We start from the raw sequence: 12,787 nt of genomic DNA, 5'->3' as shown, positions 1-12,787 counted from the left end.
TACTCAGAAGAGAAGGGGTTACAAATATTGGGGGGTATTTCCTGCTATTAACCCTTGGAAAAATGTGAAATTTGGGGGGAAACACACATTTTAGTGAAAAAAATATTTTTTTTTTTTTATATATGCAAAAGTCGTGAAACACCTGTGGGGTATTAAGGCTCACTTTATTCCTTGTTATGTTCCTCAAGGGGTCTAGTTTCCAAAATGGTATGCCATGTGAGGGTTTTTTGCTGTTCTGGCACCATAGGGGCTTCCTAAATGCAACATGCCCCCCAAAAACCATTTCAGAAAAACATACTCTCCAAAATCCCCTTGTCGCTCTTTCCCTTCTGAGCCCTCTACTGCGCCCGCCGAACACTTTACATAGACATATGAGGTATGTGCTTACTCAAGAGAAATTGGGCTACAAATATAAGTATACATTTTCTCCTTTTACCCCTTGTAAAAATTTAAAAATTGGGTCTACAAGAACATGCGAGTGTGAAAAATGAAGATTGTGAATTTTCTCCTTCACTTTGCTTCTATTCCTGTGAAACACCTAAAGGGTTAAAATGATGACTGAATGTCATTTTGAATACTTTGGGGGGTGCAGTTTTTATAATGGGGTCTTTTGTGGGGTATTTCTAATATGAAGACCCTTCAAATCCACTTCAAACCTGAACTGGTCCCTGAAAAATAGTGAGTTTGAAAATTTTGTGAAAAATTGGAAAATTTCTGCTGAACTATGAAGCCCTCTGGTGTCTTCCAAAAGTAAAAACTCATCACTTTTATGGCCAAAATGGGCTTGGTCCTGAAGGGGTTAAAAAAGTAGATGTAAATTGTTTTTGAACTATGAAAGTGCACACTATACAAGTTGATGGGGCTTCCCCCTATGGACAGTACCTGCGCATCTGGAAAAACTGTATTCTCGATGAGGATTTTGATGCGCAGGCAGCTGTCCTTAGGGGACGTTTCGCAGAAAAGGGGTACCCCAAACGTCTCTTATCAGAAGCATATGGAAAAGTAAAAAATAAAAAACAATCTGAACTAGTCATTCCAAAAGAAAAACAACAGTTACATAAAAAAAAATACTGATAATTCCTCTGGAACGGTTAATCAAAAATTGAGGTTTAATTTTGGTGACAAATTTTAACAGTGAAGCAATAAATATCAAAAAGATATTTCGCAAAAATTGGCCGATCATTTTAAATGATCCTGTTCTTAAAGAATTAGTTCCACATTCTCCAAATATTATGTTTAGACAGTCAAAAAATTTGCTAAATTTACTAGCTCCGGGAAGATTAAAATCTATAGATGAACACCCTGTCTTTATGTACCCCCTGCGGCAAAAGCCGATGTATGTGTTGTGCACTTATTAAGGAACAAAAAACTCAATTTAAATCATCTCACTCCAATAATGCTTACGATATTAAAGGTCTTGTTTCTTGTGACACTAATTTTGCTATATATTTACTGTCTTGTGCACGATAATATACTTGACAGATATTCTATAGCTTTTCGTATATATTTTTAACACACATTTTTTTTTATATATATATATTTCTTTTTAACAAAAATAATATCCTTAATAAAATGCTCTCCTTTGAAATATAGTCTATGCACAATACCAACAGGCCATAACATACATTTAATCTAAATAAATCCATTCACATAAAATTACCACTTCGTAGTGTGAATACATCAAATGCGGTAATTTGCAGAAAATAAAAAAAAAAAATTTTCGCTCAATTTTTTTACATGCCTATAACATGAATGGTTTTGTACATTAATGTTTAACTCCTTAAGGATACATGACGTACCGGTACGTCATGTGTCCGCTCCCGATCTATAACGGGTCATAGCGGGTCGGGCCCGGCCTCTAACAACGGCTGGGACCCGTGGCTAATAGTGTGCGGCATTGATCGCGGTGTCGCGCGCTATTAACCCTTTAGACGCGGCATTCAAAGTTGAATGCCGCATCTAAAGTGAAAGTGAAAGCATGCCGGTTAGCTCAGGGAGCTGTTCTGGATAGCCGAATCACGGCATCCCGAACAGCTTACAGGACAGCTGGAGGTTCCCTACCTGCCTCCTCACTGTCCGATCGCCGAATGACTGCTCAGTGCCTGAGATCCAGGAATGAGCAGTCAAGCGGCAGAATCATCAATCACTGGTTTCCTATGAGAAACCAGTGATCAATGCGAAAGATCAGTGTGTGCAGTGTTATAGGTCCCTATGGGAGCTATAACACTGCAAAAAAAGTTAAAACATTTACATTTAACCCCTTCCCTATTAAAAGTTTGAATCACCCCCCTTTTCCCATTAAAAAAAAAAAAACACAGTGTAAATAAAAAGAAACATATATGGTATCGACGTGTGCGGAAATGTCCGAATTATAAAAATATATAGTTAATTAAACCGCACGGTCAATGGCGTACGCGCAAAAAAATTCCAAAATCCAAAATAGTGCATTTTTGGTCACTTTTTATATCATAAAAAAATGAATAAAAAGCGATCAATAAGTCCTATCAATGCAAAAATGGTACTGCTAAAAACTTCAGATCACGGAGCAAAAAATGAGCCCTCATACCGCCCATTACGCGGAAAAATAAAAAAAAGTTATAGGGGTCAAAAGATGACAATTTTAAAACGTATTAATTTTCCTGCATGTAGTTATGATTTTTTCCAGAAGTAAGACAAAATCAAATCTATATAAGTTGGATATAATTTTAATCGTATGGACCTACAAAATAAAGATAAGGTGTAATTTTTACCGAAAAATGTACTACGTAGAAACGGAAGCCCCCAAAAGTTACAAAACAGCGTTTGTTTTTTCAATTTTGTCTCACAATGATTTTTTTTCCATTTCGCCGTAGACTTTTGGGCAAAATGACTGATGTCACTACAAAGTAGAATTGGTGGCGCAAAAAATAAGCCATCATATGGATTTTTAGGTGCAAAATTGAAAGAGTTATGATTTTTTAAAGGCAAGGAGGAAAAAACGAAAATGCAAAAACGGAAAAACCCTCGGTCCTTAAGGGGTTAAAACTGAAACAATACCTGTACTGTTCTAGATGCAATCTCAAAACACCATATAACGTAATACCACATAGTATGAATTTGAGTACGCGTTTTCAGCTATATAAAATTAGGTTTTTGCAAAAAATCTGTATATATATTGATAGCCATTGGTAACTGCTTTTTATCACCTTTTTTATTGTTGTATAATTAGAAATATGTATGTATATACAATTTTATTGTCTTTTCTACAAAATGTTGCTGTTCAAGGGTTAACGCCTCTAGGGTATTTAAACCGGGGTGTTCCCCTGTATTGCCATGCCTGATGAAGCTGCAGGTGTGCAGCGAAACACGTAGCATTGTGGGTAATGAATTCAAGTTGGTTCAACTTACCTTCACGTCTCCATGCCTGGTTCAGCGCCGCAATTCCTGATTCTATGAAGCCATCTCCGAATCTAATACCGTAGGAGGGAGACATTACTGGATGAGACTGTGCTGGAGGAGAGAGGAGAGAGACATTACGGGATGAGACTGTGCTGGGGGAAGAGAGGAAGGAGACATTACAGGATGAGACTGTGATGGAGGAGAGAGGAGGGAGACATTACAGGATGAGACTGCTGGAGGAGAGAGACATTACAGGATGAGACTGTGCTGGGGGAGATAGGAGGGAGACATTACAGGATAAGACTATGGAGGAGAGAGGAGAGAGATATTACAGGATAAGACTGTGCTGGAGGAGAGAGACGTTACAGGATGAGACTGTGCTGGAGGAGAGAGATTTTTACAGGATGAGACTGTGTGCTGGAGGAGAGAGAAGGATAGAAGAGGGAGACATTATGGGATGAGACTGTGCTGGGGGAAGAGAGGAAGGAGACATTACAGGATGAGACTGTGCTGGAGGAGAGGAGGGAGACATTACAGGATGAGACTGTGTGCTTGGAGAAGATGGAGACATTATAGGATGAGACTGCTGGGGAAAACATAAGGGAGACATTACAGGATGAGACTGTGTGCTTGGAGAGAGAGGGTGGAGACATTACAGGATGAGACTGGTGGGGGAAACAGAAAGGAGGCATTACAGGATGAGACTGTGCTGGAGGAGAGAGGAGGGAGACATTACAGGATGAGATTGTGCTGGGGGGAGATAGGAGGGAAACATAACAGGATGGGACTGTGCTGGGGGAGACATTACAGGATGTGACTGTGCTGGGGGGGAGATAGGAGGGAAACATTACAGGATGAGACTGCTGGAGGAGGGAGACATTACAGGATGAAACTTCTGGGGGAGATAGGAGGGAGACATAACAGGATTGGACTGTGCTGGGGAGAAGAGGGAGACATTACAGGATGAGACTGCTTGGGGGGAGATAGGAGGGAAACATTACAGGATGAGACTGTGTACTGGAGAAAAGAGGAGGGATACATTACAGGATGAGATTGTGCTGGAGGAGAGAGACGTTACAGGATGAGACTGCTGGAGAAAAGAGGAGGGATACATTACAGGATGAGATTGTGCTGGAGGAGAGAGACGTTACAGGATGAGACTGCTGGAGGAAAGAGGAGGCAGACATTACAGGATGAGATTGTGCTGGAGGAGAGAGACGTTACAGGAAGAGACTGCTGGAGGAAAGAGGAGGGAGACATTACAGGATGAGACTGTGCTGTAGGAGAGAGGAGGATAGAGGAGGGAGACATTATGGGATGAGACTGTGCTGGGGGAAGAGAGGAAGGAGACATTACAGGATGAGACTGTGCTGGAGGAGAGAGGAGGGAGACATCGCAGGATGAGACTGTGCTTTGAGAAGATGGAGACATTACAGGATGAGACTGCTGGGGGAAACATAAGGGATACATTACAGGATGAGACTGTGCGCTGGAGGAGAGAGGAGGGAGACATTACAGGATGAGACTGCTGGGGGATACATAAGGGATACATTACAGGATGAGACTGTGCGCTGGAGGAGAGAGGAGGGAGACATTACAGGATGTGACTGTGCTGGAGAAGAGAAGAGGGAGACATTACAGGATGAGACTGTGTGCTTGGAGAAGATGGAGACATTACAGGATGAGACTGCTGGGGAAGCATAAGGGAGACATTACAGGATGAGACTGTGTGCTGGAGGAGAGACGATGGAGACATTACAGGATGAGACTGTGCTGGAGAAGAGAAGAGGGAGACATTACAGGATGAGACTGTGTGCTTGGAGAAGATGGAGACATTACAGGATGAGACTGCTGGGGAAGCATAAGGGAGACATTACAGGATGAGACTGTGTGCTGGAGGAGAGAGGAGGGAGACATTACAGGATGAGACTGTGTGCTTGGAGAGAGAGGATGGAGACATTACAGGATGAGACTGCTGGGGAAACAGAAGGGAGGCATTACAGGATGAGACTGTGCTGGGGGGGAGATAGGAGAAAGACATTACAGGATTAGTCTGTGCTGGAGGAGAGAGGAGGGAGACATTACAGGATGAGACTGTGTGCTGGAGGAGAGAGGAGGGAGACATTACAGGATGAGTCTGTGCTGGAGGAGAGAGGAGGGAGACATTACAGGAGGAGACTGTGTGCTGGAGGAGAGAGGAGGGAGACATTACAGGATGAGTCTGTGCTGTAGGAGAGAGGAGGGAGACATTACAGGATGAGACTGTGCTGGAGGAGAGAGGAGGGAGACATTACAGGAGGAGACTGTGTGCTGGAGGAGAGAGGAGGATAGAGGAGGGAGACATTACAGGATGAGACTGTGCTGGAGGAGAGAGGAGGGAGACATCACAGGATGAGACTGTGCTGGAGGAGAGAGGAGGGAGACATCACAGGATGAGACTGTGCTGGAGGAGAGAGGAGGGAGACATTACAGGATGAGATTGTGCTGGGGGGGGGAGATAGGAGGGAGACATAACAGGATGGGACTGTGCTGGGGGAGAGAGGAGGCAGACATTACAGGATGAGATTGTGCTGGGTGAGATGAGGGAGACATTACAGGATGAGACTGTGCTGGAGGGAGAGAAGAGGGAGACATTACCGGGCGAGACTGTGCTGGAGGAGAGAGGAGGGAGACATTACAGGATGAGATTGTGCTGGGGGAGATGCAGGAGACATTACAGGACGAGACTGTGCTGGGGAGACGAGGGAGACATTACAGGATGAGACTATGCTGGAGGAGAGAGGAGGGAGACATTACAGAATGAGACTATGCTGGAGGAGAGAGGAGGGAGACATTATAGGATGAGACTGCTGGGGGAGAGACGAGGGAGACATTACAGAATGAGACTGTGCTGGAGGAGAGAGGAGGGAGACATTACAGAATGAGACTATGCTGGAGGAGAGAGGAGGGAGACATTACAGGATGAGACTATGCTGGAGGAGAGAGGAGGGAGACATTACAGGATGAGACTGTGTGCTGGAGGAGAGAGAAGGATAGAGGAGGGAGACATTACAGGATGAGACTGTGCTGGGCGAGACGAGAGAGACATTACAGGATAAGCCTGTGCTGGGGGGGGGGGGGGGGGGGGAGAGATAAGAGGAAAAAATTAGGTTCCTTTCACACTGCCATTAGTGCCTAGCAGTGTGATGGCCGTTAGAAGATAGCGGGAGAAAAATGTGTGCGTGTGCTGTCTTTCTTCGCTATCTCCTGGTGGAATAATGGCCATAATAACGGACGTCAGAGAATCCCATTCAAGTGAATGGGATGCTCTGTGCCTATTATGCCTCCCTTTGGGCTCCGTCACACTAACGGCCATTAAAGGTAAAAATTAATGGCTGTTTGTGGTGGAGCCCAGCAGCAGTGTGAAAGTAGCCTTACAGGATGAGACTATGTGCAGGAGGAGGGAGACATTACAGGATGAGACTATGTGCAGGAGGAGGGAGACATTACAGGATGAGACTGTGCTGAGGGGAGGTAGAGGGAGACATTACAGGATGAGATTATGTGCAGGAGGAGGGAGACATTTGTGGTGACCCAGTACAGAATATAGCCTCCTGCCTGCCCTGTGTGGCAGATGTTGCCTTCAGTGTCCGTATTGGGCCCACATTACTCAGGACTCTGGAACTGAGTCTGTGAGGTGTTCTGAGGAGGCTTCAAATCTAATCCTGCAACCACGCATCTGCTAAAGAATAATCCCTGTGCGCAGGTGAAAGCCTAGCGGTAAGCTCTCGAATGGGCACTGTCAGATACAAATACATTTGATATGTTGTAAAGCATGTAAAAACAATAGGTTTTGAAATTGCTTTCCTTAGAAAATGTTTTGTATTTCATACTGAAAAAGCCAAACAACCCCCCCCCCTGCCTGCTTGGACACATACTAGTCCTGCTGTGTCCATGCGTCATCACCTATGTCATGGACACACTTCCTTGACTGACAGCTATGAGCTCAGGGCTCACAGCTGGAGGAAAAACCCTCCCACTGTCAGCTTGTGTCCCGCTTCTGTCAGTGAGGACATGCTGGGGGTTGTAGTTTTGCTAATGCTAGGGGAGATGTGAGCAGACAGCATACTGAGGGAGGGGGCGGAGACCTGCACAGTGAGGCCACGCCCTTTCCCTTTGAGAGGAATTCAGACTAGTGAGCTAAATTAAAAGTGTAATAAAAAAATAAATAAAGATGCTAGACACATAAAAATTAGATGTACATGGTCAGGATTAGGTACTGAGTGATATATTTAAAAATTGTTGGATCTGACGAGTACACTTTAAGTACCGGGGATTCAAGTCGTTCAAATTAGTCATACAAGTCCCTAAAGTCAAGCGGCGGTTGCCATGCAGCAAGTCAATCATACACAGAACTATTAACTATAAGTCCTAGCAAGCCTATAAGCTTACAAGGTCCATCTTGCAGCTCCCTTTATACCAATCTGAGCTGTAACGGATTTTACCATCTATCCTGCCTCAGTAAAGCCAGTTATCTGTAATCTTGTGTCAGAGTATTTATTGCTCCATGCCTGGCACAGGAGAAGCTGGCTCAACCTCGGGTGGTGTATCAGTTAACCACGCCCTGGCATCACAAAAAGGTCAATTGCACATTACCCTCACCCGACACCACACATTACAGGATGGAGGGAGACATTACAGGATGAGACTGTGCTGAGGGGAGATAGGAGGGAGACATTACAGGATGAGACTGTGCGGGGGGATATAGGATTGAGACATTACAGGATGAGATTATGTGCAGGAGGAGGGAGACATTACAGGATGAGACTGTGCTGGAGGAGAGAGGAGGGAGACATTACAGGATGAGACTATGCTGGAGGAGAGAGGAGGGAGACATTACAGGATGAGACTGTGTGCTGGAGGAGAGAGAAGGATAGAGGAGGGAGACATTACAGGATGAGACTGTGCTGGAGGAGAGAGGAAGGAGACATTACAGGATGAGACTGTGCTGGAGGAGAGAGGAAGGAGACATTACAGGATGAGACTGTGCTGGAGGAGAGAGGAGGGAGACATTACAGGATGAGACTGTGTGCTGGAGGAGAGAGGAGGGAGATATTACAGGATGAGACAGTGCTGGAGGAGAGAGGAAGGAGACATTACAGGATGAGACTGTGCTGGAGGAGAGAGGAAGGAGACATTACAGGATGAGACTGTGCTGGAGGAGAGAGGAGGGAGACATTACAGGATGAGACTGTGCTGGAGGAGAGAGGAGGGAGATATTACAGGATGAGACAGTGCTGGAGGAGAGAGGAAGGAGACATTACAGGATGAGACTGTGCTAGAGGAGAGAGGAGGGAGACATTACAGGATGAGACTGCTGGAGGAGAGAGGAGGGAGACATTACAGGATGAGACTGTGCTGAGGGGTGATAGGAGGGAGACATTACAGGATAAGACTATGTGCTGGAGGAGAGAGACATTACAGGATGAGACTATGCTGGGGGGAGAGAAGAGAAAAATTTAACCCTTAAGGACTCAGGGTTTTTTCATTATTGCAATTTAGTTTTTTCCTCCTCACCTTGTATAAAGCATAACGCTTTAAATTTTCCACCTACAGACCTACATGAGGACATTTTTTTTTTGCATCACCAATTTTACTAGGAATGACATCAATCATTTTACCACAAAATCTATGGCCCAAAAAAAATTACTTATTTGTGTACCTTTTTTGGTAACATTGGCCCTCATTTACTAACAGGATTCCAACTCTTTTTGTTTTGCGACAGAATGTGCGACAGAAAAAACCCGAAAGAATCTGTATCACTCTGAAAAAAAAAAAAACTACAAAATGGGCAATGTTTTCGGGAAAAGGGGCGTGTTCCCTACATTTCATCCAAAATCACTCGTCTTTTCTGAAAACCGCACTGAAAATCATGTAAATTTTCTGGGAAGAAAACCCTACACTTTAACCCCTTAAAGGGGTACTCCGCCCCTAGACATCTTATCCCCTATCCAAAGGATAGGTAATAAGATGTCAGATTGCTGGGGTCCCGCTGCTGGGGACCCCGGGGATCGGCACTGCGGCACTGCGCTATCATTACTGCGCAGAGCGAGTTCACTCTGTGCGTAATGACGGGCGATACAGGGGACGGAGCAGCGTGACGTCATGGCTCCGCCCCTCATGACATCACGGCCCGTCCCCTTAATGCAAGTCTATGGCAGGGGGCGTTACAACCACCACGCCCCCCTCCCATAGACTTGTATTGACGGGGCGGGCCGTGACGTCACGAGGGGCAGGGCCGTGACGTAACGATGCTCCAGCCCCTGTACTGCCCAACATTACGTGCAGAGCGAACTCGCTCTGCGCAGTAATGATAGCGGGGTGCTGCAGCGGCGATCCCCGGGGTCCAAAGGATAGGGGATAAGATGTCTAGGGGCGGAGTACCCCTTTAAGGACCCAGCCAATCTTCACTGTAGGACCCGGCATTTTCGCACATCTGACCATTTTAAGCATTAATGCTTTTAAAATGGGATGCTTTTACCTTTCTGATTCCGAGATAGTTTTTCGTGACATATCCTACTTTATATTAGTGGTAACATTTTGTCGATACTTGTATCATTTCTTGGTGAAAAATTCAAAAATTTTATGAAAAAATAGAAAATTAAGCATTTTTTTTTTACTTTGAAGCTCTCTGCTTGTAAGGAAAATGAATATTCCAAATAAATTATATATTGATTAACATATACAATATGTCTATTTTATGTTGGTATCACAAAGTTGACATGTTTTTACTTTTGGAAGACATCAGAGGGCTTCAAAGTTCAGCAGCAATTTTCCAGTTTTTCACAAGGACCAGTTCAGTTTTGAAGTGGATTTGAAGGGCCTTCTTATTTGAAATACCCCATAAGGCTAAGTTTCCACTTTTTTTTTTGTCCTGCGTTTTTTGGTTTGAAAAAACCGCAAGAAGAAACGCCTGAAAAAACCGCAGTGCAATCTGTACTAATAGACATATCGCCCGATGCGATTGTCCATTATATAGCAGAGATGCGAAGCAGCTCTATACAGCGCTCGCTCACATCTCTGCACTATACTCCGTGATGTGAATAGAACCTCACTCATTCATATTTTCCGCCCAGAGTAAGGATTGGCCAGATGGTGGCAGCCAATCCCCGCTCTCAGAGGGAAATATGAATGAGTGATGTTCTATTCACATCACTGGCCGGAGTATTGTGCAGAGATGAGAGTGCCGTATATTTCTTGTAGAGAGCTGGGATTGGCTGGAACCATCTGGCTAATCACAGCTCTCTGTGGGAAATATGAATAGGTGTATATATACGGCAGTGCAGGGGACCATAGAAGAGCGGCCACCCGCATCTATACATTATACAGAAGGATCGCAATGGAATCCGGGGCGATCTGTCAATTAGTACAAGTACTACTACTCCCATCGTGGAACAGTGTGTGTTCCATGCTGGGAGTATTAGTACCACCTAAAAAATAAAGAATAAAAAGTGAAAAACACACACACACACTACATTTTTATTATTGTCGGCTATATTTTTAGTGCCCTGCCCGCCCACATAAATTGATCCCTGTTTAAAAATTTATAAACATTTTTTTATAAAAAAGATACATTTTGTTAAATACAATTTTTTCCATCACTACTGTATCTTTTTTTTAATTATTTTTTAATGCTAGTTCATATAAGAAGTAGCACGGCACTGCGGTATTAGTGGAAATAAACGTGTTGAATATGCGTTGGTGTAGCTAGATGCTGCTGGTGGTGCTCTGACACAATGAGATATTCATATGTTCCAAAAGAAGAGAAAGAAATCGGCAACTCACCATTCAGCTGGTATGTTCTTCTTTTATTGAAGCATACTCACATGAATATAACAAAGGGAGAGGGTAGTGGGGGGATAGTGATATGCGACCGAGCTCCTGTGTGCTTCCTCCGGCCATGTCTATTCCTATCTGTGCTCCATATATATACACAGGTGAGTGCAATGATCATCCAATCACGTCTTCGGATCACAGTCATGTGTCCGACTGACGTGAATAGTGTGAAGGTGTGCTCTGACTAAAAACATGCTGATAGTTCAGTCCTATCGTTTAACCCTATGTTGCCTGTTGCGTGCATCTTTAGTATCCATAGAGTTTCTGCACGCAATAGTTTTTGGTCGGTGCGCTCAAATTTACTTGATTTTACTCGCTCCAAACCCAAAAACCGCAGGACTTCTGTATTATTACCATGCGTTTCTTTTACGTGGGCTTGCAGACGTGATGCGCCTGGTCTCCCAGTACGTATTGCATACATATGTTCTCTAATACGTATCTGGAGTTGGCGTTTTGTCTGCCCTATGTAAAAGAAATCGCAGGGACATAGGATAGCATAAATAACATTTTTGGGGCGACAGGTAATGAGGTCCTGTATTGTGTGTTGAAGTTGGCAGGAGTGTCAGAAAGTATAATAGAGTTCATTGCAGAAGGCTTAGCGCTTATTCTTAATAACAACACATTTCTATCAGGGGAACAGTGGTACAAGCAGGAGACCGGGACCCCGATGGGCACCCCGGTCTCCTGTACTTATGCCAACTTGTTTCTGGGAATCTTTGAAAATACATATGTGTACAGTAACGATAATCCATTTCTCCATCATATTAAATCATACCACAGATATGTGGATGACATCATAATCACATGGCATGGGACAGAAATAGAGTTTAATCAATTTGTCGCTTATTTAAATAACAACACAGTGAACATGCAATTCACCAGCCTCTATGGAGGAAATTGTTTAGAATTTCTAGATTTGAAATTGATAAATAAGGAAGGAACTATAGTCACAGAAAGCTATAGAAAACCTGTAGCTAAGAATACACTGCTACACTTTAACAGCTCACACAAGCATAGTGTCAAACACAACATCCCCTATGGACAATTTGTCAGATTAAAACGTAATAATAGTGATGAGACCACCTTTAAAAAGAAAGCAGAGGAATTGGAGAACAGGTTTAGACAACGTGCCTACCCAGAATATATCATTAAAAAAGGCAGAGAGAAAGCAGATAATCTAAATAGAGCAGAGTTACTAAAAGATAAAAAATCACAAAACAAAGAAGTAGTAACAAGGGAAAGATTCACTTTTGCATTCCAGAACTCACCAATGAACTCCACAGTGGAAAGAGCAATCAGAAAAAACTGGTTTCTGATCGAGGCAGATGAAGATCTGAAAGAGATAGCTAAACATAAACCCCGTATAACATACAAAAGAAACATCACTATAGGAGACACTATTAATAAAGGCAGAACAAACAGTAAAAAACCATCAGAAAAGACATGGCTAAATGAAATCACACCAAAAGGTAATTATAAATGCAAAAATTGCAATCAATGCAAATATAGCCATGAAACTAAACATATAAGATTG

At 43.5% G+C, this 12,787-nt stretch overlaps 1 protein-coding gene across 5 annotated transcripts in view; it reads right to left on the bottom strand.

Moving 5' to 3' along the window:
• Nucleotides 1–11,315, bottom strand: part of LOC130368109 (oocyte zinc finger protein XlCOF19-like) — a 59,492-nt gene extending 48,177 nt beyond the window's left edge. For 2 of the 5 annotated variants that reach the window (XR_008892288.1, XM_056571418.1), the window contains exons 1-2: nucleotides 11,203–11,315; nucleotides 3,388–3,489 (exon numbers count right to left, since the gene is read on the bottom strand). Coding sequence is in view for 3 of the 5 variants with exons in the window: in XM_056571418.1 (XP_056427393.1) it covers nucleotides 3,388–3,472 (85 nt within the window). In the remaining 2 variants the exon portion in view is untranslated. Of the gene's footprint in view, nucleotides 1–3,387; nucleotides 3,490–3,710; nucleotides 3,847–3,874; nucleotides 4,062–11,202 lie in introns of those variants that run through there. The other 3 variants (XR_008892290.1, XM_056571409.1, XM_056571430.1) reach the window with 3 other exon arrangements.
• Nucleotides 11,316–12,787: the final 1,472 nt, after the last annotated feature.

This window comes from Hyla sarda, chromosome 1 (genome assembly GCF_029499605.1).
Source record: "Hyla sarda isolate aHylSar1 chromosome 1, aHylSar1.hap1, whole genome shotgun sequence".
NCBI lineage: Eukaryota > Metazoa > Chordata > Amphibia > Anura > Hylidae > Hyla > Hyla sarda.
This window is presented reverse-complemented; position numbering and strand designations above follow the sequence as displayed.